Below are 27,433 nucleotides of genomic sequence, written 5' to 3' on the forward strand. Positions count from 1 at the left end.
GAGACTGTATAAAGGATGCTCTGATGTTTGACTCCTCCAAGATATGAATGCAACAGGCAAAATATTAGCAGCCTTCAGATCCTCTCACCTTTACATTAAAAAAAAACATATAATTTTGAAGATTTGAACAGTCCTTCCCAGGAATTAACAGTACAGATGAGTTCACCCTTTTAAAGAGGCAACTAAAATAGAATTCAGGTATAATGAAAAGACCTGATAGTGCACTTATCTAGACTAGAAGCAGAGATTCTCAGTATGTGCCATAGTTTCTCAGCAAAAAACAACAAGACTTTGTTTCAACTTTATAGTAAGTGGAACTTGAGAGTGAATACCCAACTGACAGAACAACATTTCAATAAAAATAGATGGCCAGCAGCATCCATACAGAAATATTTTCTAGTGTCTCCATAATAGATACTCTATTTAATGTGCTATGCAACCAGAAGCAACATTTCAATAAAAATAGATGGCCAGCAGCATCCATACAGAAATATTTTCTAGTGTCTCCATAATAGATACTCTATTTAATGTATTATGCAACCAGAGGATATACATCAGAGTTGAAAAAGAGGAATGAATGACYTAAGCCCACATGGAGGCAAGTCTCCAAAAACTTTTTAACCTGTGTCATTTAATTTGCTTTTGGCTCATTAAGTAGGAACACTGGATCACAAGAGAACTGCAACATAATCTCCAAGGCAGGGAGAGGAAGGTGGCATCTGTCCTACCGCCTGCAGCTGGGATTCACAGAAAATTCCCCATAGTAACAGTTGTCRGCTGAAGGCTTACACGAATGTCTCAGGCAATTCACAAATGAGCTCAGGTTAAGAGTATTCACTAATACCGAACTGACTATTCAGTATTCAACAAAACTGAATTTAGTCTAGAGGGGAAAAAAGTTCTCTGAGTATTAAGACTTAACATTTCTCAACAATATTAGGAACTTCATTCTTCTTTCTCATTTTCCTCTGAAATGTTAATGCTCTGGAAAACTGCACCTGAAAACAAGAATCATTACTCAAGTCTGACAGAAGCATGCATAGAATAGAAGTCAGCTATCCTCTTCCTTCAAGTCTGGCTCAGTTTCTTCCACAAACCAAACAGTCCAGTCCTGTGCTCCTCACCACACTCCTCCGCGAGAGCTCTATGCACACTTCAGGGGAGTTTTTAGATGTTAGCTTACATGGAAAAACACAGAGTTCTTTCTTGTATCTTATAGCTGCTCCTTTGGCCTTACTGTAATACTTTGAAACAGAGAGTGATTTACCATCATAGCTGTAAATAAGACATTCCGTGTAGCCAGGAGAATGTGGGTGGTCATTCTGGTCCCCGATATTCACAGTTAATGTGCTGGTTGAGCTCATGGGTGGCATCCCGCTGTCTGTGATCAGAATCGGCAGGTAGAACACCTTGTGCACTTCCCTGTCAAAGGTACGCAGTGCAGTGAGCAAGGCGCTTCCATTATGGAAATCCTGCAAGTTGAAGTTAGTCACACTATCAAAATCACTGAGCAAGTGAAAGGAGAAAGGTGCTCCATTAGCAGCAGTGTCTCGGTCCTTAGCGTACAGCAAAGTAGAGGTCTCGTTCATATGGACAACCTGCGGAGAAGCTGTGTTTTCCCAGACCACTGGGTTATAATGAACCTCAAATTCTGGCCCGTTGTCATTTACGTCCTGCAGAGTCACTAAAACAGTGGCACTGCCAGTCAGAGGAGGCTGCCCCATATCAGTGGCAGTAACAATGAGGTTGTACTGTGTCACTGTCTCATGATCCAGCAGCCCTGCAACTACCACCCAGCCATCACTAGCCACAGAGAACTGGCTGCCTGGGTCAGATCTGCTTAGCAGATGGAAAGAAAACCTTCCATTCAGGCCAGAATCSAAGTCAACAGCAGAAACCTGAACAACTTTGCTGCCAACTGGGACATCTTCCCCCAGAGCAGTCACTTCATAGAACTGCGGGTAGAAAACAGGAGCATGGTCATTAGAGTCCTCCACATASACCACACAGTGAGCAATGCTGAAGAAATCCATGTCCTCTGCTTTCACAGTCAAATTGAACACCCTCTCATGAGGTTTCTCAAAATCAACCCGCTTTYGTAGTCGGATAAGCCCACAGTTGTTGACTTTATCTGTCTCTATGGAAAATTTGCGGTCATTGTCCCCGTCAAGGATGCTGAATGTCACCATGGCATTTTCTCCCTCATCTTTATCCACAGCAGATACTACTGCTACCTCAGTGTTAATACTTGCATTCTCAGAGACAAATGCCGTGTACATCCTTTGCAGGAAGACTGGAGCATGGTCATTTACATCAGATACCAAAATAGTGGCTGTGCCTGTCCCAGTGAGACCTCCTCCATCTCTAGCCTCAACCACTACTAGGTACCTGTCTTCCTTCTCCCTATCCAGGGACCCAAGCGTGGTATAGATGGTRCCGCTAACTGAGTTAATTGAGAACAAACTCAGATTAATTTCATTTTGGACATTTTGAATGATTCTGTATGTTAGAACAGCATTTGTACCAGCCTTTGGGTCATCCAGGTCCACTGCTGTCATGTCCATGACAGAGGTGTCTGCTGGAGAATCTTCCAGGACATGGCCCATGAAACAACCATCTGACGCACAGAGGAAAAAGGGTGGGTTGTCATTCACATCCTTCACCTCTATGATCACATCCGCAAAGCCAGTCAGTCCCTCTCCACCCTCATCAGTTGCAAGAACAAGAAAGCGCCACGTTGATCGCTTCTCACGGTCTAGCCTTTTATTTGCAGTGATCTCGCCTGTGTTCTCATTGATGCTGAACTCGCTATTGGACCCTTGTCCATGCAAGGAATAGTTAATGGCATTTTGATCAGCCTCTTGGTCAGGGTCTGTTGCAGAAACCTAGGACAAACCACAGCCTGTAAGTCTTCATATAAAAGAGAATGGGAAACCATTGTTCTTTTATTGAATGCAGTTGGTATTATGCAGGCTAAATAAATAGCATGCATTTTAACAATAAGCATATATTGCTTYGAGTCATTCAGATCAAGTACTCTTTCTGTAAGCATTATGCACAGCCTAGAGAAACAAAACCATGTTTAGACAGACTAATACATTCTACTTCCCAGCAGATTTTGTAAGGAAGAAATTACTGCAGTAACCATCAAGTGGAAATAATAATAGGTCTGTTGAGCAAAATTTTTGCAGTTAGAATGAAAAAGCAAATAGAGATTCTTTCTCTTGTAGTGACAAGAGGCTGTGTAAATCCCTTACCCTCTAAAATTGGGTAACTATACATCCAGGCTGATTGTTAGCACAGGCCAGAACTAACTCCCAGTTCCTGTTCTGCATCCAGCGATTGTTTGGGAGAGAGCTAGCTGGCTAACCAAAACCATGTCAGGGACTGCTCTAAACAAAACAGTGAAGATGATCAAGTTCCAGAGTAAAGGAACATTTCCAGACAACTTTCATTTGCTAGTATAAATACAGTGAAAGAGTCTGCGAACTTAAATGCATGAGGCATGCTTCTGCCAACCATGATATGCATACATAGTCTCTCAAAATCTGCTAGTACAATACCTCACTTGCTTTGTAGAGATAAGCCAGTACATTTTTCAACATTTCTGTTGGTCAAGAGAGCAAGCCTGTCACCTAGATTCAATCATACTCTCTTTAGTCTCTTCTTTACAGAAATTGTTAGTCGAATACTACAGACCAGAAGAGCCAGGGTTTATCCACTCTGATGAGACTGTCTCAGAATTCACATGCTTGAATGAGATTGAGTTGAACAAAAAGCAAAGTTCTGCCTTGCTTCATACTAACTGATTTACCTTTACAACAAGTACAGGCAGATCTGTGAGTTCCTCCAAGACACTGCCCTGATATTCGTTCCGAGTGAAGACTGGTGCTTCGTCATTCTTATTCACAACATCGATGATGATGAGCGTGTGGTTCTCCCATTTTCCATCTGAAGCTACAAGTCGGAGCTCATAGTGTTGCTCTTGTTCGTAATCCAGACATTGAGCAATGAAGACGGTGCCAACCTCAGGTTCCACATCAAAAATTCCTTTCACATTTCCTGATGTAATCTGATATCTTAGTTTGGCATTTGCACCTACAAGAGAAAGCAAATGATTACTGCTTGTACATGCTCTGAATGGTCAATACAGCTGTACATAGTGAACACATATCCAAAAAAAGCCTTTTTTGTCCAGCCCAGAGCAGGCTGCTATACTGTATGTGGGAGAAACAAACACACTCATGAGTGCAATGATCCTGGTACGTAATTGTGAAGGATCTGTGTATGGGAGATTTGGGGTTGGGTCTGCATTTATATCCACAAATATAATCTGCAGTCACAGTCAAGCACTTCTTTATTGATAATGAAGGAATTGTATATCTCTAATTTCACATGTATTCATTTGCTAATAACAATAAAAAGTAATGCACTATTAAAATATTAGAAGCTATTTTGCTTAATGTTTCCTAAACTTCCCATTTCAAATGTCAATATCCTTTAACTTTTTTTTTTTTTTTTTAACCACTGGATGGTGCTAATATATAACAAAAGCCCTCTATTTTGAGAAAGAATTCAACTCACTGTAGAGCCTTCCATTTGTACAAACTGAACAATAGTTGTTTGGTTGCTGCAAAGTGTTTAGGAATAAAATAGAAAATTACTTTGTACCTCATTTTACTTATTTGAAAAGAACTCATGACACTGTATTCATCCTACATCACAGGACAGAAAAGTTATTTCCCAAATTAACCAGATAAAACTACTATTCAATTAGTAGAAAGCACGGCCTTTGTTTTAAGTTGTCATCTGTGGATGCGGAGACTGGAGAAATATGGATGGCAAGAAAGTGAAAAGTCTGTGCTCCATATTGTTTGGTGCTTGGAAGACCCTGACTCCCTCTGCAGCCTGTCTCCCACCGCCACTTGCCAACTACTTTTGCGAAATTCTCTCAAGTGTGGCAGTTGGTTTTAAATGACCTTTTCGCTTCTTCACTACAGACTGTAAGAGGGACAGGCGTTAAAGCACTGCCACTGAAAGGAATAGTCAACTCCCATCTGCTCCCAGCCACACACTCCTCTAGTGCTCCTTTGGGCTGTATCGCCAAGGCATCAGCTTACTTTCTTTTCTGCAATAGGTTTGATTTCCCCCAGTATACTGAGCTTGATCAACTCATGAAAGGGGCAAAAAAGCATGAGTCAAAGCAAGGACAGGAACCGATTCGTGGTGCATGTCCATTGGACTGCCTCAGCCTCTCTCATCTCACCACGCTTTAAGGCCAGTTTCACAACATACGAGCTGATGTAATGGTGTGACTGCCCAATAACCCTTACAATGGAAGAAGACTCAGAGGAGATGTGCAAGGGCGAYACGTCCATGATGTTCAGGGAATGATGTACAGCGCGACGGACCACAGCTGTTGCTGACAGAAAACTGACTTTATCTTAACACAAAGGGGACCAGAGGGTAGCCTTTGTTTTCGATAAAMAACTATGCCTGTTGAGTGGATCAACTGACTACATCACAGTTGAGGGGTGTAAATATTTCTCCCTCATCAAAGGAGTGTGAATGTCTCCCTGAACTAGCCAGACCAGCATTGCCGGAGTGTATACATGGCTCAGCCCAACACAGAGTGTAAAAAATAAACAATTAATATAAGAATTTCAAAGAGAGCAACGGGCTTGAGCAAGTTTCAACTTGCTGGAGTGTATACATGGCTCAGCCCAACACAGAGTGTAAAAAATAAAAAATTAATAAAAGAATTTCAAAGAGAGCAACGGGCTTGAGCAAGTTTCAACTTACATATTTCTCCCTGTCAGCTAGTGATGGTAACATATTACAGAGACTGATAATGGGAATCATATTTGTATTGTGACTGAACTGTATATTGCAATTGCTATGTTTTCCTAAGTGTAACTTACACTTGTATTGCGATTTCAGTATATTRCTGTATCATTCTGCTAAATCAAAGACCTTCAAATAAGTAAATTTTTTTATTAAATATTACATCTTCCATGTGTGGATTATCTAAAAGAATCCGGTTAGAGAGTACCGGACTCTGACATGCCAGAGAGGAGAACTGACTTCTCCCCTTTTTCCTTCTTTATTCCTGCCTTCTCCTGGCCTTCGTGTCTAGCTAYGCCATCCCACATTTTCCACTGCTTGTTAGATCCTTCTACGGATTCAAATCATTAACTCACCAAAAAGCAAACAGATTAGGATTTTTTGCAGTAGTGAAACTGGCTCATGGGGAGATCCAGCAAGCACTGCAGTCAGCACAAGGTAAACATATAGTCAAGAGTGAGCATTCTCGTGAAGTTAACAGAAAGGTTATGACTCTAGATGATTTCATTGTACCCCAMAGATACTGCTAACCCTTATACAGGAAACTTGAGTTTCTTAATTAAAGAAAATGCTCTCATGTGTCCAAAACTCCTCTCCTCTTTTGCAAATGCTTGAAATGTCCATTCATCTCCTGAATGCAAATTTATTTGTCCCAAAAGGAAGCAATCCTATGGACAATGCATACTAACAGGTTGAAAAAAAGACAGACATACACAGGGCAGGTCCACTCACCCTCATCTTCATCATTTGCTGTTGCTGTCATAACAGGACTTCCAACATCCCTGTCTTCATCTATGCTGATCTCGTACACTGACTTAGGGAATGCTGGCGCATTGTCATTCACATCACTGACAAATATCCTTACGTAGGCTGTGTCTATAAAGGAGATGCCAGAGGCATATGTAGACTAGAAATGGCAAAGGTGGAACATCTTGCTTTATTCCAGATATCTCACACAAATCTCAAGTCCAGAAAAGTTAATGAACTCAATCTCTGATATCACTTAACCAGTACATAATTCTTTACTAGTCTTACCTGTGTTGGGTTGCCCATGAACACCAGGTCTAGCAGATTCTGAAGAGTCCTGAGATTGAACTTCAATCAAGTAAGAGGCTCTTTTCTCTCTGTCAAAAGATGCATGAGTAGAAATAATTCCTGTTTCAGGCTCCATGGTGAAGAACTGGTAATCCTCATTTGCATCTTTCAATATTAAGTAGTGAACCTAAAAAGAAAACAGTTAAGGGAGGCTGCATTTTCCACTTTCACTTGTACGTCCAAGTGCTGTGTCTGCCCACACCCAACCCACACTTCCCCAGTAGCTTCCCAAGACTCTCTGCAAAGTAGCAATGCTTTGAGGAAAGTATGTTCATTTAGACAGAATTTTTTGAAGTCCATTCACTTTGAAGAAAAGAAATCAGAACTCTCAAACAGTAAAACAGCTGTAGCAATCAGACCAAAGCCCAACAAGCCCAGTTTTTCATCTACAGCAGTGACTAAAGCCAATTAAAAAAGATTRTGAATAACAGAAAGATAAAGAAAGTATATAATGGCATTTTCCATAATATCACCTGCCTAGCTTCTAGCAGCCCATCACACTCCTGATACAAAAGACTATGACTAGGAGTCTGGCACTCATTCAAAATTTTTTTCAAAAACACTCATAAACAAATGAAGACCTTCACTGATTAAAACTGTCCAAATTTTCCACTTTAACAAAGGTTTGGCTTCTTCCTTTGGAAAAAAAAACATTTCTACCCCTACCGCCACGTCATGCAGAAAGCATGGCCACATGCAGTTCCACTATACAGGTCTTCAGAAGCTGCAAAATAACGTTTATAGAACAACAAATCTCTACTAACCAGAGCTCTCTTCCAGAAAGATGACAGGATTTTTCAAAAAGGCCTGGGAAAACATGCAGAAATAAGCAGTTCCCTTCATAACACTACTTTTTCCTTGGGTTGAGTCACTATGATAAGGGTGGTGAAACATTAAATAACGAGCTTAAGAGGCAAGAGTTTGGAGACGTGTTCTGCAGCCTTCTCCAGTTATGTCATGCGAGCAACCTGGAGAACTAGGCAGCAGTGTTTTGTCACAGATGCTGGATCAGAATGAGTTGCTATGACATAGGATCTCAAGATTGTGAACAGAACCTCCTCTGCTTATATTCTGTATCACATACTTCAGACACTAGTATATGTTAGACAAATGCTTGAYAACTGCTGTAGAAGTGTTGGTGGCTCTCTATCCTATCATYTTCTGTGCACTCTCAGCATCACAACAGTAAAACTTGTCTATTGGGAGGAAAAGAACTGGATATAAGGTCAAACCTCTCCATGTAGGCCAGAATCCAAGTCTGTAGCTAAAACCTGAACCACAGGCATGCCAACAGCAGCTCCTTCCGGCACAGACGCTTCATAGTTAGATGACACGAAAAATGGAACATTATCATTTACGTCTGCAAAAGGAGATGATTGGGACCACAGTGAGAAAATGTATGCAGATCTTCAGAATTGCATTTAATTTACTGTATTTTTTCACTATTGTAATTTTGCTTGGAGAAAGAATTTATTGTTCTTCGTAAAAAGCAGTCCTACTTTTGGTCTTCTCATTTTCCAYGCACTTGGTAGAAGGCATTTTATAGACAGTGAGCAATTTCTGGGAGACAGCGGCCTGACATTAGCTAACAATTTGCCCWGCAATCTTATTATAAGCCCATGAATATTAGTACCAGCAGGCCTTTCAGTCTGTAAAGAGCTGGTTACCTACTGAAGCCTACAGCAGAACCACTCATTGTAACTAATTTCAGTATGTTACTATGGGCTGGTTAACACACAATGGAAATTAAATTGTAAAGTCTAGAGTTGATGGAGAATGTGTGTAAGAGTCTTGGTCTTTGCAGGAGCTCTCCAGGACACTATAATTAGAGCTATGTCAGGCTGTAGGACCTAACCATTACTTAAGGATACTGCTGTACATTAGCCTCCCCTGGTTTAACTGTCAGCTGATGTCTGAAGGAATAATACTGATCTTCCCACTCTTATCATCCTACTCTAAGCAATGGGATCTTCCCTCCCACCAGATGGATTAAGTGATCATGTTGGCACATAGAGAGACTGCTCATTTTGTTGCTTTGACAGAAAACTGACTCTCTGAGGAGAACGGGGCTGGTTGACCTAACATACTCGGTAGTTGTGTTATCAGCAGATCCAACAGAAGAGAAGCCACAAGGCTGCACAGAGAGGGGCCTTAGAGAAAGAAAGTGCTGCACCTGTAGTAGCAGTCTGCAGTCAGACCAGATTAAGTGCAATGTGCAGCTATGCTCTATGTCAGTGTGGTCTTGCTTAATACTTTTCTTCCTTGCCTGACCTCTGTAGAGAACTAAACAGGAAAAAATGTATTCATTATTTTGTAGGTCAGTTTCTGACATATTTCCTCCCTTAAACACTCTGTGTAGGAGCAGATGAGCACTAGGGATAAAAGGGACAGCCAGGAGAAYTATGACAGCACTGACTTGCGTCAGTTTAAACTGCTCTGAAATGACATCCTCCTGGTCAGCTCACAACACATCAACCTGGTGACACTCTTTGTCTAAATCTTTTTGCATTTTTCATGACTTAACAGGCACATTTTAAGAAAGTGATTTTCTTTTATTGCTGCAGAATACCAAAATAGAAGGGCTGTAATCACAGTTCCTCAGAACCATCTGTCTTTATAAGAGAAGCAAACAAAATGCTTAATATCTCATTCTGTGAACCCTTAAGCACACATTTGATTTTACTACTGCCATGTGATTCCATTGATTTTGACACAAAAATATTTACAGTATTAACGTCTTAAATTACTTAAGTTGTCAGTGTGGGCTCTCTTATATTCCAATTTCCTTTCACTTTCATATGCATAATCCTTTGTGAAATTTTTTTTCTGACAGATATTTTTGCATGTTGTATAAGAGAGAATGTGTCTTGTTAGAGATAAGCCTTACCAAATTCACTGAGCAAGACAATGGAAAATAAGGCTATCTATCTGCTCTTTAAAGTCTTCCTTTTGTGTGTGCTTGTATATAAATAAGCGACAATTCTACAAAGTGAAACCTTCTGGTGGCTAATTCTGTCTTAGAAGTTTAACTCACCTTTTCCCCCACTAATGCATGCATGCCTGCCTATATGTACACATACTTTTTTCATATGAAATATTACATTATTGAAAAAGGACTTTTGCTTGTGAGCAAAATGAAGCTGCTGCTAAAGACTGGTACTAATAATTGCTCTGTGGAAAAAATGTTTTGCGATGTGGTAATTTATGTATAATGAGGCTCAGACTCTAACTTTAGGCACTGCTGCTGTACACATTAGAAGAGTTTTTGCACCAGTGGATTGTAGAAGACAGGATAATGCTTTGATTATGTAAAGCAGAGGCATCAGATATCCATTCAAATCACTGTTTTAGCGCTCTGGTGTCTATGGTGGTGACAGATACAAATGTTTCTACTGAAGACTTCACTTAAAAATATTTGCAACATAAATCTCTACATAACGTAAGTTATTTGCTAAGTTATTTGCTAATGCTTCAAAAAGCAGGGATTAAATCASACTTACGGTTTTTAGTAGTTTTACAGGAGTGGAACTTTACAAACAGACCTCACTGTAGGCATGGTTAGGTCWTATCTTTGAGATAAGCACCTTTGTATTTTCATTTCTACAGTTTTAACCTCAATGTTAAATAGAAAGTTCCTAATGCAACAAWAAACCAGATAGGTTGGTTTTGTGTTTGATATCTGCACTTTGTCTTTCTACAACAGAAAATTCCCAGTAATACACGTCTCTTTTCAAAAACATCAAGACATTTACTAGATTCCTYCTCCTATCAAAGGAAAAATTTTGCAATTTATATTTTATAATTATATATTGCAATTTATAAATTTTATATTTATAAAAGCAAGTACTACAGTATGGTATAAACATTCACACAGTACATTTTTGCATTAACACATTTCCACATTTTATAGTTGCAATTAGAAATTGTGTCCAACAAACATTTTTATGACTGCATGCAACTTCCTTTTATAGGATTAAAATTGTCCAAAGAATTTATAGGTGGCTAGGAATCTCATGTATGCTACATCATTTCATGATTTTATAGCAAAAATATTTTCCTGAATAAGCTGTTCCAACAACAATGGTACTTACCTGTTATATTGACACAGACAGTAGTAAAGGAAGCTATACGAGTCATTGCTACATTTTGCGCCCAGACTCTCAGAGTGAAAGACTTGGTTGTCTCAAAGTCAAGTGGTTCAGAGACTAGAAGAGAAGCAGATCCATCAGCTCTGTTTGGCTTCAGATAGAAACGAACTGGCATGTTAGTCTCTGGAACTTGACCCTCCTCCAGATTATATGTAACCCTGGGATTGCCAAGAGGGGATGTGGCTTTGATAGTCTGAAGAAAAAAAGAGCCATCATATATGTTCATGAAGTGTGGGGTTGCAAGTGTTACATGTTCAATTTGATGGCAAAAACCGTGCAGGCATGACAAGGATAACAAGACAAAACAGAAATCATTTACTTTCATTCTGCAGAGTTGAGTTTAATTTTACAATATTTAGGTTTGCTATAGCTCTTTGATCAACAGTAAATTCATCTGCCTGCAAATTTGCTAAAAGATAATTGTATCATTGGCTGAAGAAATTACTCTTCTCTCTGCCTTCCACAGGAAAGATAATCCAAAAGGAGACTGTGTCTCCACTGAGCTGTACATTCAATCAAGCAGGATACAAACAAAACCAAATTTTTTGAAGTTTTTTGATACCACATATAGGAGGAGGAAGGCAGACATCATTAGTAATTTACAGAAGAGACCATCCTTAAAGAGTAAGTTGGTACAGATTAAAGAGAAAGATGTGGGATAGAAGAACTCCCAATACAAACTACTGCTAAAATGGAACAGACAAACTGCAACAGTACTTAAGAGAACATGAGAAAAGTTGTAGAAAAGATTTCAGGCAGGCAGGATGCAAGAGCAGACAACTAGCTCTTGGTGTAAACACTCAAGGATTTCTTGCACATGCAGAGCATGGATCTCACTTTTTATTCAAAGATGCTGCCTGTGGGAGCACACCCTGCAGGCCATTAGTTTTATGGATCACTAGGTAAAATACTGGTGTATTCTGCAACAGATATTCCTGTCAAACCAGGAGTACACAGTTACGGAGGCTCATAAGGGAACAGCACAATGTGATACGTTTGCACAGTGGGCATGCATATATCCTCATGAGGATACAGACAGAGCACAAGAAAGGAAGACGGTAATGTGGAAAGAAGAGGGAAGGAAGCAATCATACTTTTAACGTACCACTATCTTGGTGTCAGGAACTGTGTTTTCAGGGATTGTTACCCAGTATCTGTTCTGCTCCCAGAGGGGTGGCTGGCTGAGTGCATTAGTGATAGTTACAGTCAACTCCACAGTGCTACTCCTGTTGCCTCCATCTGTTGCTACAATGTAGCGACTAATCTCTGTTGCCTACCAAATAAAGATGACAAATCATTTTGTGCAAATCAGGAGATTGCAATTAACACTCTCCAATGGATTTGAGGGGTTGAAGGATGCTCTATTCCAAACACACAGTCATGTTACCTGGGAGATTTGACGGTTTAAATACACCCAACCCGTGCTGGGATTGATCTGGAAGTATTCCAGTTGGTGCTCTAACATTGAATATGTGATAGCAGCGTTCACACCTTGGTCATCATCATGAGCGGCGACACGAAGAAAACTTGTTCCCAATGGAGTGTCCTCATGGAGGAAATCTTTGAAAAGACAAACGTATTGTCAGTAGGCCYTGCTCTAATTTACCACGCTGTGTGTTACAGAACTACTCCTGCATATAACAATTAATAGACAAAAGAGGGATCTTCACAGTCAATGCCAAACTTACAGCATAGGGCCGCTCTTCAGACATCTCTCATGCAGGATTTCACTGATAATCTGGAAGAGACTAAATACCTGGGYTGATCTGAACCAGTTCCTCACTGCACCATTACTGTTTCAGAGCAGTTGGTTTTATATCAAAAATAGATTTTACCACTGCTTTTCCAGTCAAGGCAACATGTAAAACTTCAGAGTCACCGTCACATGAGATTAAATGTTTCTGTAATGAGGCTGGTTATAAAGTATTGTCACTAAGACAGTATCCACATTTTTGTTTTAGCTTTCCCTTCCCTTCCTCTACATGCTGGGTTGTTAAGAAAGCTGTTAATGAAGCAGGTTTACTGTTTTCCTAGTAAAGTTTTTGCTGTAAAGCCTTGCTGGGATGACTGTGCCTGTGAAACGGAGCTCTAAATCACACAGCAATGCCAGCAGCTCCCTCCCCACCACTGTTCCCATACTCTATCTCGGGCACAAGAATGACTGCTACCTCAGAGAACATAATTTTGCCAAAAGAGATTATTCTGACCAGGAGATTGCTCAAAATTTTTTTTTTCCATGTAGACTATACATCACCACATCAGCCCCATATCACAAAGTTCCTGCTAACCCTCCAGCAGGACAGTTCTGGTGACTCTCACTCTCTCAGCTGTGGGTGCTGCTGTCCCTCTCAGCTCCCTGCTGACTGCACTTGCTCCTCTCCACAACAGCACTGGCAAATCCTACATCCAGCTGAGTTCCAGATGCCTCACATCACAGTCAAGGCTACTGGATTGAACTGCTGGTTAACAGCAGACTGGCATCAAATGGAATTATTTATGAATTGAGTTAATCCTGAACTGGAGTGGTAAAAACAGCAGCACCACTGGGAGACAATAGGTAATCACAAAGCATAAAGATGCAGGTCATAGTAAAGATCCCCCTAAGAGACCGTCACAGCTCAAGAGTGTTTGGGAGAAGCTGTCTTGGGCAAAGGTATAACGATCATTTTCTATATGCCCCTCTTCTCAGGTCTTCCTCCCTGTTCCCAGCAATATGTGGCTTAGGGACCTCCTGAGATAAAGATAGCATTTTTGTGTCAGTAGTCCTAGATGTATTAAACYTTTTTTTAACCCACTTTTATAATCAGCATCTACAAATTTGTTGCCAACAAGTTGCACAGTTGAAGTACCTATTGGATAGAAGAGTCATTCATTTTGTCTGCCTAAAGCTCAATTCTTGGCAGGGACAAAATTATGAGAAATAGTGAACAGTCATTTCCTAGTCCCCTCCTCAGTGCGGGGCACAGTTGTATATACAGCTATCACATCCCTGTCATCCRTTTCTCTTCCACACTGAACTTTTCAGCTTGTTCTGATCTGAGATTGCTCCTGTTTTTCCACCCATCCTCAGCCATACAGTCCCACTTTCTTCTCCAAGCACTTACTGGTGCTTGCCTGATCCTATTTTGAGGTGGTTCCATGTATTAAATTTATCTGTCAGCTTAGTGTACTGAAACGGTCCTGACAGTGAAAAGATTGCACTTGCTAGATAGCACTTTAGACAACTCAGCCTATTTAACTATGTCGCGTTCAGAAACAACTTCATACCTTGGATTTACCTTCTATGCCCCTATTTTACTATGTCATTTTGAGAYGGAACAAACAGAATTGCACACAATATCTCTACTGTGATATGGTCATGTTTTCCATTTTGCTTTTCCTCCTTCTTAATATCTCCAGTCTCTGGCACAGGGGCAGTAAAACCTCAAACCACCAAAACCGCTTGCTCAATGACTAGGAAACGGAGTTTTACTAGCTGTGCCCYGCCCCTCCGGATATTTAATTGGCCTACTATTCATGTCCCTGCTATGTCAGTACAGTAAAAGCTGCTCTCAGAAGAGATAAATGAAAATGGAATTTACTGTTAGGAAATACCTTAAAATATCCTTTGTCCTATGTTTACATTTATGCTTTTATAGTCAAATCTTGTTAAATCACATTGTAAGAAAATATTCACAATTACTTAGGCCATACTATCCCACCTGATGTACTTCTCCTTGCTGCTGGCGTAACATCAACAACTACTATACCATATAGTCAAGCATTTGTTTAATGACTGCCTTCCATGCAGATAATAGGATGCATAGCTTAAACTAGGGTTTGACCAACATCTTAGTGCAGAGGAATAAAGAACTAAGTTTCAAAGACGAACAGGAACTGAGGACTGATGGTATTTGACCCTGTTAGAGAGGAAACTATTTTTAATTCTATGATGTCCAAATATTGACTTCTTATGTACAGATGCTTGAAAAGTACTATCCATAAAGTGATCTGATTATCTGTAGTTCCCCAATCCCAAAGAACTGCCTTTGTTACAGGACATTTGCTGGTTCTCCATATTTGGGGAAAAAGAAAAAAGAATGTCCTTTCTTCAGAAGTGCCAGAGTTGTYATAGTTACAAAATACAAACTCACAGCTTCACTGCTCTTTCAAAAAAAAAAATCACTTGTAGGTCCATCTGAAGGACATGTTTTAAGGTACAGTAGAAAGGTTCATCTTCGCTCGTACACTACCTTTACCTCGAGGGCTTCTCTGGTCTGTCCCAAAATATTTCTCTCTCTCAAGTGAGATCATTCACACTGCTGCTCAGTGCTGCTTTGGTCAGACTTGCAGAATCTACTGACAGGAACGTAGAAATTGCTATTCTCAATCAGCACATCTTAACTACATGGCACTTGAGTTAGTGTAAGATACTCTAAAAGGTAAAGAACAATTTTCTCTCTATCCTTGAGCATAACTGTAAAATACAGACATACATTTAGATTCTTTACAAAGAGATCATTTTCTCTCCTTATTAAAACACTGTCACTTGTTCACAGCCATACAAGCATCCAATCTTGTTGCAATCCTACTAAACTGTTGGCCTACGTGATGCTAAAAATGACATACTTAAAAATTATCCTTGTTTTAATAATGTATTGGTTACTGCTTTCCCCTACAAAATGTTTCCACAGAACTAGCGAAATATCTCCAAAATACASACATCTATGTGTCCATATATGGACATATGTATATGGATAAATCCACGGATTTATCACATGAATCATCAACCATTTATTGCCATCCTTGTTGAAGCAATCATGTAAGGAAGGGTCTGTCCTAGACCAACAACTAGGGAATACGCTTGTCATTTATGGATGACATCAAATGCAGAGAGTTCAAAGGCAATAAAGTGCAGGATTCAACTGGAGAAACAGCAAGTAAGATTAAATCAAAGACTGATGAAAAGCATGCCATGGGGGGGAGGGGATGAAAAAGGAATGATACTAGAACAAATGGGGGTAACTGTGCTGCTGAGCTAGCTATAGGAGGGATCGGGGCTCACAGTCAATGACAGGCTACAAACTAAAGATTTCAAGCTGTCTGACAGGAGATAAAGACCACTCTGGCCTATATGAATAGAGGTATTGTATTAAAGAGATACAGATGACAATTGTTCTTCTAGTTGGGGTTGATGACTTCTCAGATAGGATGTTATGTTTTGTTTCGAGACATTGAATAATGAATATGCAAAAAAAATGGACAGGGAAAAGACACAAAGGAAAGGAATCAAATCTRCCTAATCCAGAGGACTGAAGACACTGTCACCGTATTAAAGAGTATTGCAATAGTTAAAATGCTGTTATAAAGAGGACAATGATCAATTCTTCATATCTCCACTGAGTATGGGTAAGTAGTAACTGGCTTAGTTGGCAGCAAAGTAAAGTTTTGTCACCTGAAAAACAATCATTGTTATATGGAACTACTAAACAGGTTCACGTTACAGTACTGGAATAGGATGTTAAAAACCACTCACATTGGTAGYGACTGTTTTCAAACTTGGGATCATTGTCATTGACATCAGCAATAAAGATGGTGATTTGACACACACCGATCAGCGGTTCTTGTGCTTGGTCTGTTGCAGTAACAGAGAGCGTATATTCCCTCTGCTTCTCCCGGTCAAAACTCTGAGTGGTTGTGATGATTCCTGGAAACACAGATACCTCCTGTTCTGTATGTCACTGAGCCTCAAGACTAAATTCACAGACCAGGATCCTGCATTTCACCCACACAGGAGGAAGCTGTGACRGCACACTACAGCTCTATAACTTAATCCACACCAACCTGCAATACATGTTTTGGACAAGACCAATTACAAGTCCCTGTCTCCAATTCTCATACAGCCAGCAGCTCCTCCTAAGCCCCTTACTACCTGCAGTCAGCAGCTTTCTCCCCTGCTGCCCTGATAAGGAGCTTCAGTCTAAACACCTTGTTATTTCACTCCTCATGGAATACAGAAATACTTTCTCCTGCTCCTTCCAGCGAYAGTCCAAGACAGCTTGTTATTACTCTGGGGAAAAGTCACACCACAGAAGGCTTAAATGATGCAACCACAGCTGTCTTTACCATGGAAGCTGGAGGCTGCCTCACTGAATAGATTAAGCTGGAGTTGAGCAATGTAGCTCAGTTAATAAAGCATACAATTTCCTCCCCAAGGTCAGCTCTTCTTCTCGACCGACAAAGTCTCTCCCTCTCTTAGCTCTTCTTTCTGGCTGTGAAACTTTAAACTGGCCTTCTTGAGGCCACTTCAGACCTTTCTCCACTATGCTAGAGTCTAGGATTCTGCTTCTCYGGCTTTGGCCCTTCTATTCTATCGCTGAGTCCTGGACACTGACAAGCAAATTCCCATGTTACTGTTTTGGCTATAGAAACCTCAACAACTTTTATTACTCAACTCCTTCATCTGAAATGCACCATGTCTGTCACTGTTCCTTTTCTGATATGAATGTATTACCTCTATGCATACTATACTGGACTTCTCACTTGCACATGAGATAAGAAAGAACTGTTAGGTTGCATTAAAGGGAAGTACTAACTCAAGCTGTTAAATGTTCACTTTCTACTCTGTATTTTTACAGTAACACTCAATCCAACATGAAATTAAGAGATTTAGAATAGCTTGTCACCTTCGGAGTGAACTGAGTTTTGTTTTCCTGTTTAATTTGTCATTTAAATCAGTATCATCTTAAGCAATATGGAAGATTATCTACATACTCTAAGATTCTTTCARTATTTACTCTGTAAGTTGTTATAGCTAACCCAACAGTTATACTGTTAAAGCATAAGCCTACATACACACACTCATACAACAGTATAAAGGCATTTTCATTTTAATTCAGTAAGCTGAAAGGTATTAACCTGTGTCTGGATCAATGCTGAAGCCTAGGGAAGCTCCATCTCGGTGCATGAGCCCGTACTTCACTTCTCCATTCAAGCCAAGATCCRCATCATAGGCTTCTACCTGTAGCACATGTGTGCCTGGAGGCTGATTCTCCAGAACCCAGGTGCTGTCACTGTAGTAAGCACACTAAAAAGACATCCAAAGTCCAACTCTTATTACACAGGGCTACATGATTTAGCTACCCAGTTTCAACATTCTTTCTAGCACATCTGAGAAGAACTCAACACTGAAAAATCAAGTTATAAGGGAGAAAAAGAAAGAGGGAAAGAAAASGAAGACTTTGCTCTTCAAGTATCAAGAAAGCTGACTGTGTGTTCCACTTACAGATTCATTCTGCTCTGTATATATAGTCCCTTATGTTCACCAGTTATCGTAAGTAATCAAGAAAGACTCTGTAATCCCAGTTACAGACAGGAAAAGAATCGATTTATCTATCCATGATAAAAGATATCTTACCTCTCTGAAGACAGGCTTATTGTTATTAATATCAATAACTCCTACAATAACCTCAGCAAAACTGCTGAGAGGAGTGGGTCCGCCAGAGACATTGTCATCTATTGCGGTAATGTTCAGTATGTATTGTGGRCCTTTCAGATTAGGCAGTGGGTTTCTGCGCAGTTTAATGATACCTAAATTTGACAGAATAAAGTGTTGGTTTCTTACTGTGTAAATAAACAAACAAAATCAAAGGAACACTACATTTTTCTGCCACTACATTGTTCGTTGAGTTTGCATTTTGGATACAAAGCATAGGATTCACTCATTTGAGACCACACAGTTCCTGGACCAGGGCCTCAAAATTTTGTTGATATTTGGAGAACAATAATCATATCAGAGAGCTAGTTCTCACTGATATGAAGCATCCCCACTTGCAGATTATCTGAACAGATTGCTTTCTTACGATTTTTGACACAAAGGTGAAGCAGGGTCAAGGTAGATTACATGGTAAATAATGGTGTTTTAAAACCTCTTTTCTTACCTTTTTGACTATCCAGTTCAAAGTTGCCCTCCTCATTACCTCCTGTAATCAGGTATAACACTCCATCTCCATCAGGGTCCTTTGCCCGAACAGTAGCCACTAAAGTACTGGGACCAGCATCTTCCRAAAGGAAAGTTCTGTAACTGATGCACATAAGGGAGCAATTACAGCACATTCACTAGCAGAATAAACATTACTGTGTAACAGTATGTCACTGATTACAAGTTCATTATGAATGCATTTTTTTAAAGCTCTGGACATACAAAAACTTTAACCAGTTTAAGACAAAAGGCTCTGAATATYCATGTTTGGCATAAGGTACGTATTTGAGGATTGTAATCCAGCAATTCGATATATATGATTTCCAAGGATCTTTTAGACGGTATCAATATGCACTATACTACACCGCATTGCAAAACACAATCACTTATCTCCTCTCCTAAGGAGGAGAAAATGGACTGTTATCTGTCATGCAGTATTTCTTATATGCCTACATATTAACAGGAAGCATCAAATGCTAGGGAGATGAATGTGAAACAGTATTTCATTTTGTAAATACATGTATTTACATTTTGCATTTTAAAAAATGATGTACTTTAAACTTAAAAAAGAATTGTAGTTATTTTAACCATTTTAACCACACAAGGCCTCTTGAAGTTAGCTTATAATACAATCTGCTGATGAAAAAATTAATTTTAATGTTCGCTAACTACCATCTTCATCTGTCTTGTATTTTACATGGAAAATCACCTTCAGACCTAAGAGTTAACACAGTTAAAATCACTCCCCATGGGGCTAAATATTTTATGCATTCTGTTATCTCTATATAAAACAGTTGATCTAACAAGTCAGTATGCTAGCATCACAACTCTAGAAACAGAGCAAGTGTTAAATCTGGCTTACACAGACTGGGAGAACACAGGAGCTTCATCATTCACGTTGGCCACTCGAATTCGCACTGATGCCGTTCCTGTCCGAGGGGGATGTCCTTTATCGACAGCTATCACCACAAATTCATACATATGGTTTGATCGCTCAAAGTTCAGCCTTTGGTTAGAATTGATGACCCCATGACGTGTGATGGAAAAATCAGCACTCTGAATGAAGTAAGTGATCTCAGCATTGGAGCCAGAGTCACAGTCTGTTGCAAAAACTATTAGAGAACACATTTAACAGAACAGTCATGCGGCAAAAGCAGTTTGGTTACATTATTTCCTACCTAAGAAACTTGAGATACTTTTCTGAGGACAGAAGTCATGCAGATATGTCCTATATATAACAGCATTATTTTTGTAGTAAGAGTTTGGGAATCCAGCAGGAGACTGGGAGGAAAAACAAAAACAAAAGAACTCCTCCCACCCCCACCCTAGCTTGACTGATCACAGCAACTTGAATTTGCAAGGGCCCAGTAATCCCAACACAACGCAACGCACTGCACAAATAGCAGCTGACACTGGTAATTACCACAAAATCAATACGCACATTGTTACAACACTATCAGTCATAAACTGTGTCCTTGCTCCCTCTGGGGATGCAGCTCAAATTTAATTAGCTCCCAGCTATGTTATAGTGAAAGTACTTTTTAATTACCTGGCACTTCAAGGTACAAAGAGTAATTAAACATCCTTTCCCAGCAAGTGTTTATTCAGTGCACTCAGTTTCCCATCTGTTCTGAAGGGGCAAATCAGCAGAACAAAGCGCTGGAGCTTACATGCATTATCAAAAATCATTTTAAGAGCAAGAGTTCACCTCTTTAAATATCCTGCCATTTTCCTAGTCAAACAAAGAGGCTTAACAACCTACCAACACCGATTTTTAAACAAACTCCTTATTCTACCTTAAGGATTCAAAAGCAGCCAACTCAGTAGCAAAACCTTCTCTGCAATACATAAACATGATTCCTGAGCATGCAGCAAGTATACTGCACACCCTAATAGGCACCTATAGTCTCACTCAAATAGGCAAAAATAAAATGTAGGAGGAAGAATCAATGACTCATAATTATCAGAATATTAACTGAAAATAGGAAAGGAGAGGAAAGAAAGAAATTTCAAGAAGAGCTGTGAAATATTGTTCTACTAACTGGCAAAAATCAATTACTTCTGCCTTTGAAGGGTTACTCATTTCAGTTTAAAAAGTTGTAATAGGTTGTTTAACATTTCTATGTATTACAGACTATCAAAGCAAGGGCTGTAGAATTAATCACCTTCCTTGCTGTACTGAAAATCTAAATACATTATAAACTCAGAAAAGACTGAAATGAAAGTGGCTTAAAACAGTTAAATTTGCTGGTCAAGTAGCATTTTTAGAAAGACATGCAGATAAGCAAACGTGTATTTTGATTTGAAAAGTTCTGATCTAATCTACAGAGTCATATCTGAGACATTTTGACTGTTTTTTAATTCACAAAATGCCATTTTGCATGCTTAATGATCATACATTCTTTCTAGCTTTTTCTCCTGCAGACATGTAAAGTGAAAAAGACACACCCTACTTCTCAAAAGCAACTGGACATTTCTTTCCATCCTGTAAACTGTCTGTAACCAGACTGCACTGCAAAGGTATCTCGAGGGCCATACAAAGACTACAAACAGGTCTGTGCCAGCTCTACCTATGCTCTGAGCTAGCTTAATGTAAGCTAACTACAATTCAGCATCAATATTATGTGATACAAGCCAGACTTCAATTGCGCTAAAACAACAATGGTTGGCAACTAAGACCTACATTTCATCATTCACAGTGTTAACAAACGGCATATATCATGCTAACTTTTTCATAGTCATTGATTACAACCCAGCCAGCCACAGAACGGTGAAGATTGTCTGGAATTTGCATTTCTTTTTGTCTGTGGAACATCCTGTGGTTGCAAAATCCCATCTAGTCCTTGAGGAATTGCAGAATCATAGAATCAGTAAGATTCTGAATAGAATAGCCAGGGTAAGAGCTGCTTTTTGCAAGACAGTATGTGCTTTGGCAGTCAGCTTCAGTGGTAGAGTACTTACCCAATGGTAGAGTACTTCCTTGCAGTCTTTACCAAATGTTGTTTTGCCCTTCAACATCAGGCAAGTGTTCACTCACTGCTTTTCACTGACTGCCACTATACTCTCACCTATTGTTTTCTTTTTAAGATCAGTCTTTCTCTTCAAATTTACCTAGTATGGTAATATAATTCAACTGCATGAAATTGTAAACCTCACTGCACAGCTTTGTCATTCTACTTGCTTTGGACCCAGGGCTACATTTTTCCCACAACAGGGTGAATTTTGATCACTATTACAAGACTGTTAGAGAGAACAACATTCATCTTTCCAAACTAAATCACATACTTGGGAATTTTTAGGAGCTGGTCATTCTAATCAACTGGCAACTTATTCTTTCTCAAGAGCCATTACACCAAAAACAAGCCACAATACAATGATCCATAACATGCCACGAGGCCACAAGCATAAAAACAAAGTTCACAAGCTTTTCAAAGGTTTCTTTTTTAATGCTTTGTAAGTCAATGTTAAAAATCTACTTAAYAGAACTATTTAATCTCCATTAAAAAAAACTTTTTTTCTGGAACATATTAAGAAAAAACTAGTTACAACTGCTTCTGGGAAAAAAAATGATGGTCAAGCTGAGTTAAAGGAAAGATTTAAGGTAAACAAGTTCTGGCAGTCCAATAAGTTACTGCCTACTAGCTAAACTGCCKTAACTACTCTTGTGTGTATCTTTAAATTACCCCAATTGCAACGTATAACATAGAGTCATTTTCATTGCAGCTAACTACAGCCATGTGTTACAGTTCACGTGGAAAAAACATTCTACAAGGAACTCTCCCTGTTGATGGAACCCGCAAGATCCTTCCCTGGGCACATCTATATGACCCAGCACAGTGCAGGGAGCAGTCACTTGAGCTAGCTCTGACGGAGCAAACAGAAGCAGCAGAGTTACTTTGGCACTGATATGCCCTTTTTGTGAGTCAGCTTGTGCAGGCTACCACAGCTTTACTGCCACCAGGACTCAAAGCTGGGTCTCCGCAGTGCTTTCTCAGGGTAAGAATGTGAACACATAGCACAAACTGACAGGCCTGTGACTTGACTGAAAGAAAGGTACCAGACAAGCATTTACCTTGCAGGAGAGAAGTGCCCACAGGAATCGTTTCGGGAATGTTGTCTCTGCTGTAAATGGAGTGCTGGAATTCAGGAGAACAGTCGTTTTCGTCGGTGATATGGACCAGGACCTGAGATAAAGGGACATGCTGAGAGACAATTTTAGTTTCTACATGTAGGACTTTGGGCACCTCATTCTGGATATTGTCTGGGCATTCATTGCTTTTGCTGCTGTCCCATCTTTGCATCGCCAATGTTAAACTTTTTCTCACACTGTTTCTGGAAAACACAGAAGTATTCTTATCCACTACCAAGCAGATGGGAGGCAAAGCCAGAGATAAATAACATCAGCAGCATTTTGCAGAGCCTAAAACCAAACCCACACCACAGCCCACTCTTCTGCCTTGACAATAACACTTCCTTCCTCTTGTGCACCATTTATCTTCACATGAGGTCTCTAGGCTATATGTGTGTGTAACCAGCTCACCTAATGAGGTAACACAAATTGAAGAGGCATTGGCTAGGGAAAGAGAAAGGATTCATGTACCTCAGTCACACTGCTAAGAGTGCTTTCAGCTTCCATTGCTTTCAGTAAGAGGTGATAGAGGTGGTGCTCGCTCTCATAATCCACAGGATAGGTCAAGCTGAGCTCTCCGCTCTCCTGCCTCACCCTGAACAGCCCGCTGGGGTTCATCAGCAGAGTGTACGAAAGAGGCTGGCTCTGGAAAGAAACAGCCTCAACAACTGCTATTCTGTAAAGAACAAGGGAATAATCCTTTGCTTTAAAATGGCAACAACAAGAACTGTCTTGGGATACCTACAAGAGCTAAAAGCAGGAGAGGTGAATTTGTCACTCCTGCCATGCTCAGTTTTATATGCAGACCAAAATTCCCTATGCTACAGAGAGCCCACCTACCCCTTCCCCTGTTACTACAAACCGATCATCTGACAAAGCAGAGCTGGGATAAGAACGCATTTCAACCTCTTGTTAACAAGAAAGCATCTTTCTTTTTTTCCCTTAACACCCCTTCCAAATACTTGACAGTAGTTATTGTTTTACTTCAACTATCTATATAACTGAGCTACCATACTTTCACTCTTCTATTTCTTTAAAGCTTTAGATTGAGAAAATGAACCGGTTGAGAAAATGAACTGGTTCAGAGATGGATGGGAAAACATGAAGTATAAAGCCTCTCCAGATCATGCTACCCACTCCAGTAGGAAATGGAATCAATGTTTACCTTTCTACTATGACTTATGTTTGAAGCTCTGTCTCTCACACCAGTCTCTGGCCAGGGTGACAATACGCTTTAAACCTCCGTGAAATCTCCAGGGAAGGAGACAGTTTTTCCTCCTCCTCATTCACATCCTCTTTTAAAGAGAAAGTGGCACATCTCCAGCAGTTTTTCTCACTTCCTCAGCTTACTTTGAGTTTCCTACTCCTCAACATCCTGCAGCAAAGTTACAACTACTATTTGGTATGTCGAAGTTTCTGAAGGGAGGGTGTCAAGGGGATGGGGACAAACTCTTTTCAGTTGTCCCATGTGACAGGACAAGAGGCAATGGGCACACACTGAAGCACAGGAAGTTCTGCCTGACCGTGAGGGGGAATTTCTTCCCTGGGAGAGTGACGGAGCACTGGACCAGGTTGCCCAGGGAGGTTGTGGAGTCTCCTTCTCTGCAGATCTTCAAAGCCTGCCTGGATGCAACCCTGTCTAACACGCTGTAGGTGACCCTGCTGAGTGGGGAGGTTGGACTAGATGATCTCCAGAGGTCCCTTCCAACCTTACTGATTCTATGATTCTATGACTCTAAAGACCTGCACTGCTCTCAAGCAGCTAAACAGTGACATTACTACCAAAGTCAGCTCAGTAGCATCTTCCCAGTACGGCTTGGCTTAGCTACCCTGCACACAATAGCAGACCCTCTGGAGACTCAGCTATATCCATTTGTACCTCCCATGCACGTTGTCATCTTAACAGTCTGGAAATGAATTGGCCTCTTAAAAATTTAACCATAAGTCAAACATGATACAAACAACTGTAAATCTGGTTAATCAAAAACCAGTACTTTCAGGTACTCATTTATATTTGGAGTGCTCCAGAAGATGCCTATCCAGGAGTTTGTTCATTATGCAACACAATAAGAACCCAAGGGCATTAAAATGATCTTTTCGGCAGATTTTCAGTATCCCATGCCATACTGTGAGCCACACCAGAGGTTTTTGAGCACGGGAAAAAGCATTATTTATTTTAAAAAGMAGAAATTTTTATTTTTGAAGTGTAACACACAAACACATACATGTAACCTTGTGAAGCAACAACAGAAAATGTCACTTTATGGTGCTCTGTAAGTTCCTCTCAGACTGCAGTGACGGAGCTTACCTAGCAACATTTCACTTACTTTTCTCCCACTGGAGTATTTTCAGGAACGAACACACTGTAGGACATATTAGTAAACTGAGGAGGCCGGGCACCTGCCAGGATGGAAATGGAGGCATAGGGGCTTTTGTTGCTGTATTCATCCATGGCTTGCACTGTAAGCACATATTCCTTGTTCCATGTCAAAGGCAAGCCAGTTGTCATGATGACACCTGTATCCACGTCCACTTGAAATCGCTCTTCACCACCTATCAACATACGTAGAAAGCCAGTATGAAAGCTGCCCCGCAGCAAGAACATTTGCTTCTTCAGTATTTTTAAAGGTAACCTATGCTCAAATCATCTACGTATGTCCTTGCACACATTTCCTCTTTCCCAGATGCTCACCTTACATCTCATTCAYGTTGTTTTATTGACTGGTACAGTGTAAAGGAGACAGGAATGTATGAGAACTGGAACCTTTAGCTACCTGTAAGAGTTGCAATTATTTCAAAAGAAAAGTAAAGCAAGGACTGCAGTAGCAAGACTCCTATCCACATACCGGTTTTACATATAGCACCTCATTTTTCAACTGCTCTATCTTTAAGGATCCTCCAAGGGATAAAATCTATTAACAAAATAATAAAATGGAAAATCTGTCAAGAAAAATCTGCAACCTCATGAATATTTACCAGTTATTTCAGAATAGACCTACCTGCAATAAGTGTATAAGTTATCCCAGCACTGCTGGTTTCATTGCTACTGTAATATGCAACAAGCTGGTAGACCAGAGTGCCTTTTCGGGCRTCCGGATCAGCACGAGCCAGATACGGGTATGGATACATGCCCCAGGATAGAAGTTCCTGTTCTGGGGCAAGGAGTGTCACATGGCAGAGATACCAGTCATTATCTGCAAAATATACATATAATATTAGATGGCTTGTTCAAGAACTTTGAACAGGAATTCAATTACTATCTGTAAATCAAACTGAATTGCCCACCACATTCATCCCATTGTATGCACTAAAAATTTAGTACAAATATGGACTTTTGGCTGGGTATGTATTAAGTGCGGTTAACAACTAAATAAAGAATACTTTCAATAATAGCTTGTAATTAGTTAGATATGCAATTTAAATACTATGCCAGTGACATCACTTGCCATGATACAGTTATAGCAGTATATTCATCTAGAGTCAGGTGAAATTTGACTTTTATTTTCAATAGATTCAGCATAAACAACGCCAGCTTGCCAGGTTTTTAGCTGGCATAAAAAAAAAAAGGATAATCATTGCTGTTACAGGATTTCTCTTAAAAATCAGTAGATACAGCAAGCAATCAAAAAATCACTAAAAAACTTCCAGCTCAAACTCACACTTTTCCCAAAATGCTGAGAAAAGCAGACATGCCTTCCCTCTCTGCACACAGCATCCTATCTGGCCACATGTTTCAGTGAGTGAAACAGAAACTTTGTAATCCACCCCCAGGGAAAAGACTGGAGCTTTTGGTTCTGCAGGGAGAGCCAAGCAAAGGGGCAGGTTGACAGGGAGCATGAGTGGAGGAAGCAGCAGGGGAACTGTGTATGGGCAGGGGAAGCAGAGCACATGCAGCTCACTAATGAGCAGGCAGTGTCTGAGACTGGGAGACAATCTGGGGCAGAAAGTTAAAAGGGGCAGTGAGTGGGAGCTTTGCCTCCCTTCTGGGAGGGATCTGAGGCGCAGGAGACTTGCCAGCAGAGGCTAAAGTCACACATAGGCTTCTTGAATACATTTTTCTAAGCACATTTGTGCTTAGAAACTTGTGTTGTCTTGAGATTGGACTTCAAATCAAAATGAATACATCACTGAATACGTAAGTTCAAATACAGGAAAAAAAAGAAACTAAACATAGAAAGGGAGAAAGAGTGGAAATGTACATATAATGAGAAATGCATGTTGACTACCTGATAAAATATGACTGAACAAACACCTGAA

At 40.1% G+C, this 27,433-nt stretch overlaps 1 protein-coding gene across 2 annotated transcripts in view; it reads right to left on the reverse strand.

Moving 5' to 3' along the window:
- LOC146601946 (neural-cadherin-like) overlaps positions 1–26,370 on the reverse strand; it is a 41,293-nt gene extending 14,923 nt beyond the window's left edge. For both annotated transcript variants that reach the window (XM_085304854.1, XM_085304932.1), the window contains exons 1-17: positions 26,176–26,370; positions 25,504–25,729; positions 23,648–23,852; positions 23,120–23,231; positions 19,910–20,159; positions 19,007–19,149; positions 18,484–18,656; positions 17,985–18,153; positions 16,603–16,773; positions 12,475–12,647; positions 12,193–12,360; positions 11,031–11,280; positions 8,172–8,299; positions 6,880–7,066; positions 6,577–6,720; positions 3,815–4,098; positions 1,268–2,885 (exon numbers count right to left, since the gene is read on the reverse strand). In XM_085304854.1, coding sequence (XP_085160980.1) covers positions 1,268–2,885; positions 3,815–4,098; positions 6,577–6,720; positions 6,880–7,066; positions 8,172–8,299; positions 11,031–11,280; positions 12,193–12,360; positions 12,475–12,647; positions 16,603–16,773; positions 17,985–18,153; positions 18,484–18,656; positions 19,007–19,149; positions 19,910–20,159; positions 23,120–23,231; positions 23,648–23,852; positions 25,504–25,729; positions 26,176–26,305 — 4,531 coding nt within the window. In that variant the 5' untranslated portion in view covers positions 26,306–26,370. The remainder of the gene's footprint in view (positions 1–1,267; positions 2,886–3,814; positions 4,099–6,576; positions 6,721–6,879; positions 7,067–8,171; positions 8,300–11,030; positions 11,281–12,192; positions 12,361–12,474; positions 12,648–16,602; positions 16,774–17,984; positions 18,154–18,483; positions 18,657–19,006; positions 19,150–19,909; positions 20,160–23,119; positions 23,232–23,647; positions 23,853–25,503; positions 25,730–26,175) is intronic.
- Positions 26,371–27,433: the final 1,063 nt, after the last annotated feature.

The sequence above is a fragment of the Rhea americana genome, unplaced genomic scaffold, assembly GCF_003343005.1.
Source record: "Rhea americana isolate MKP2758 unplaced genomic scaffold, rheAme1 scaffold_0, whole genome shotgun sequence".
Lineage (NCBI taxonomy): Eukaryota > Metazoa > Chordata > Aves > Rheiformes > Rheidae > Rhea > Rhea americana.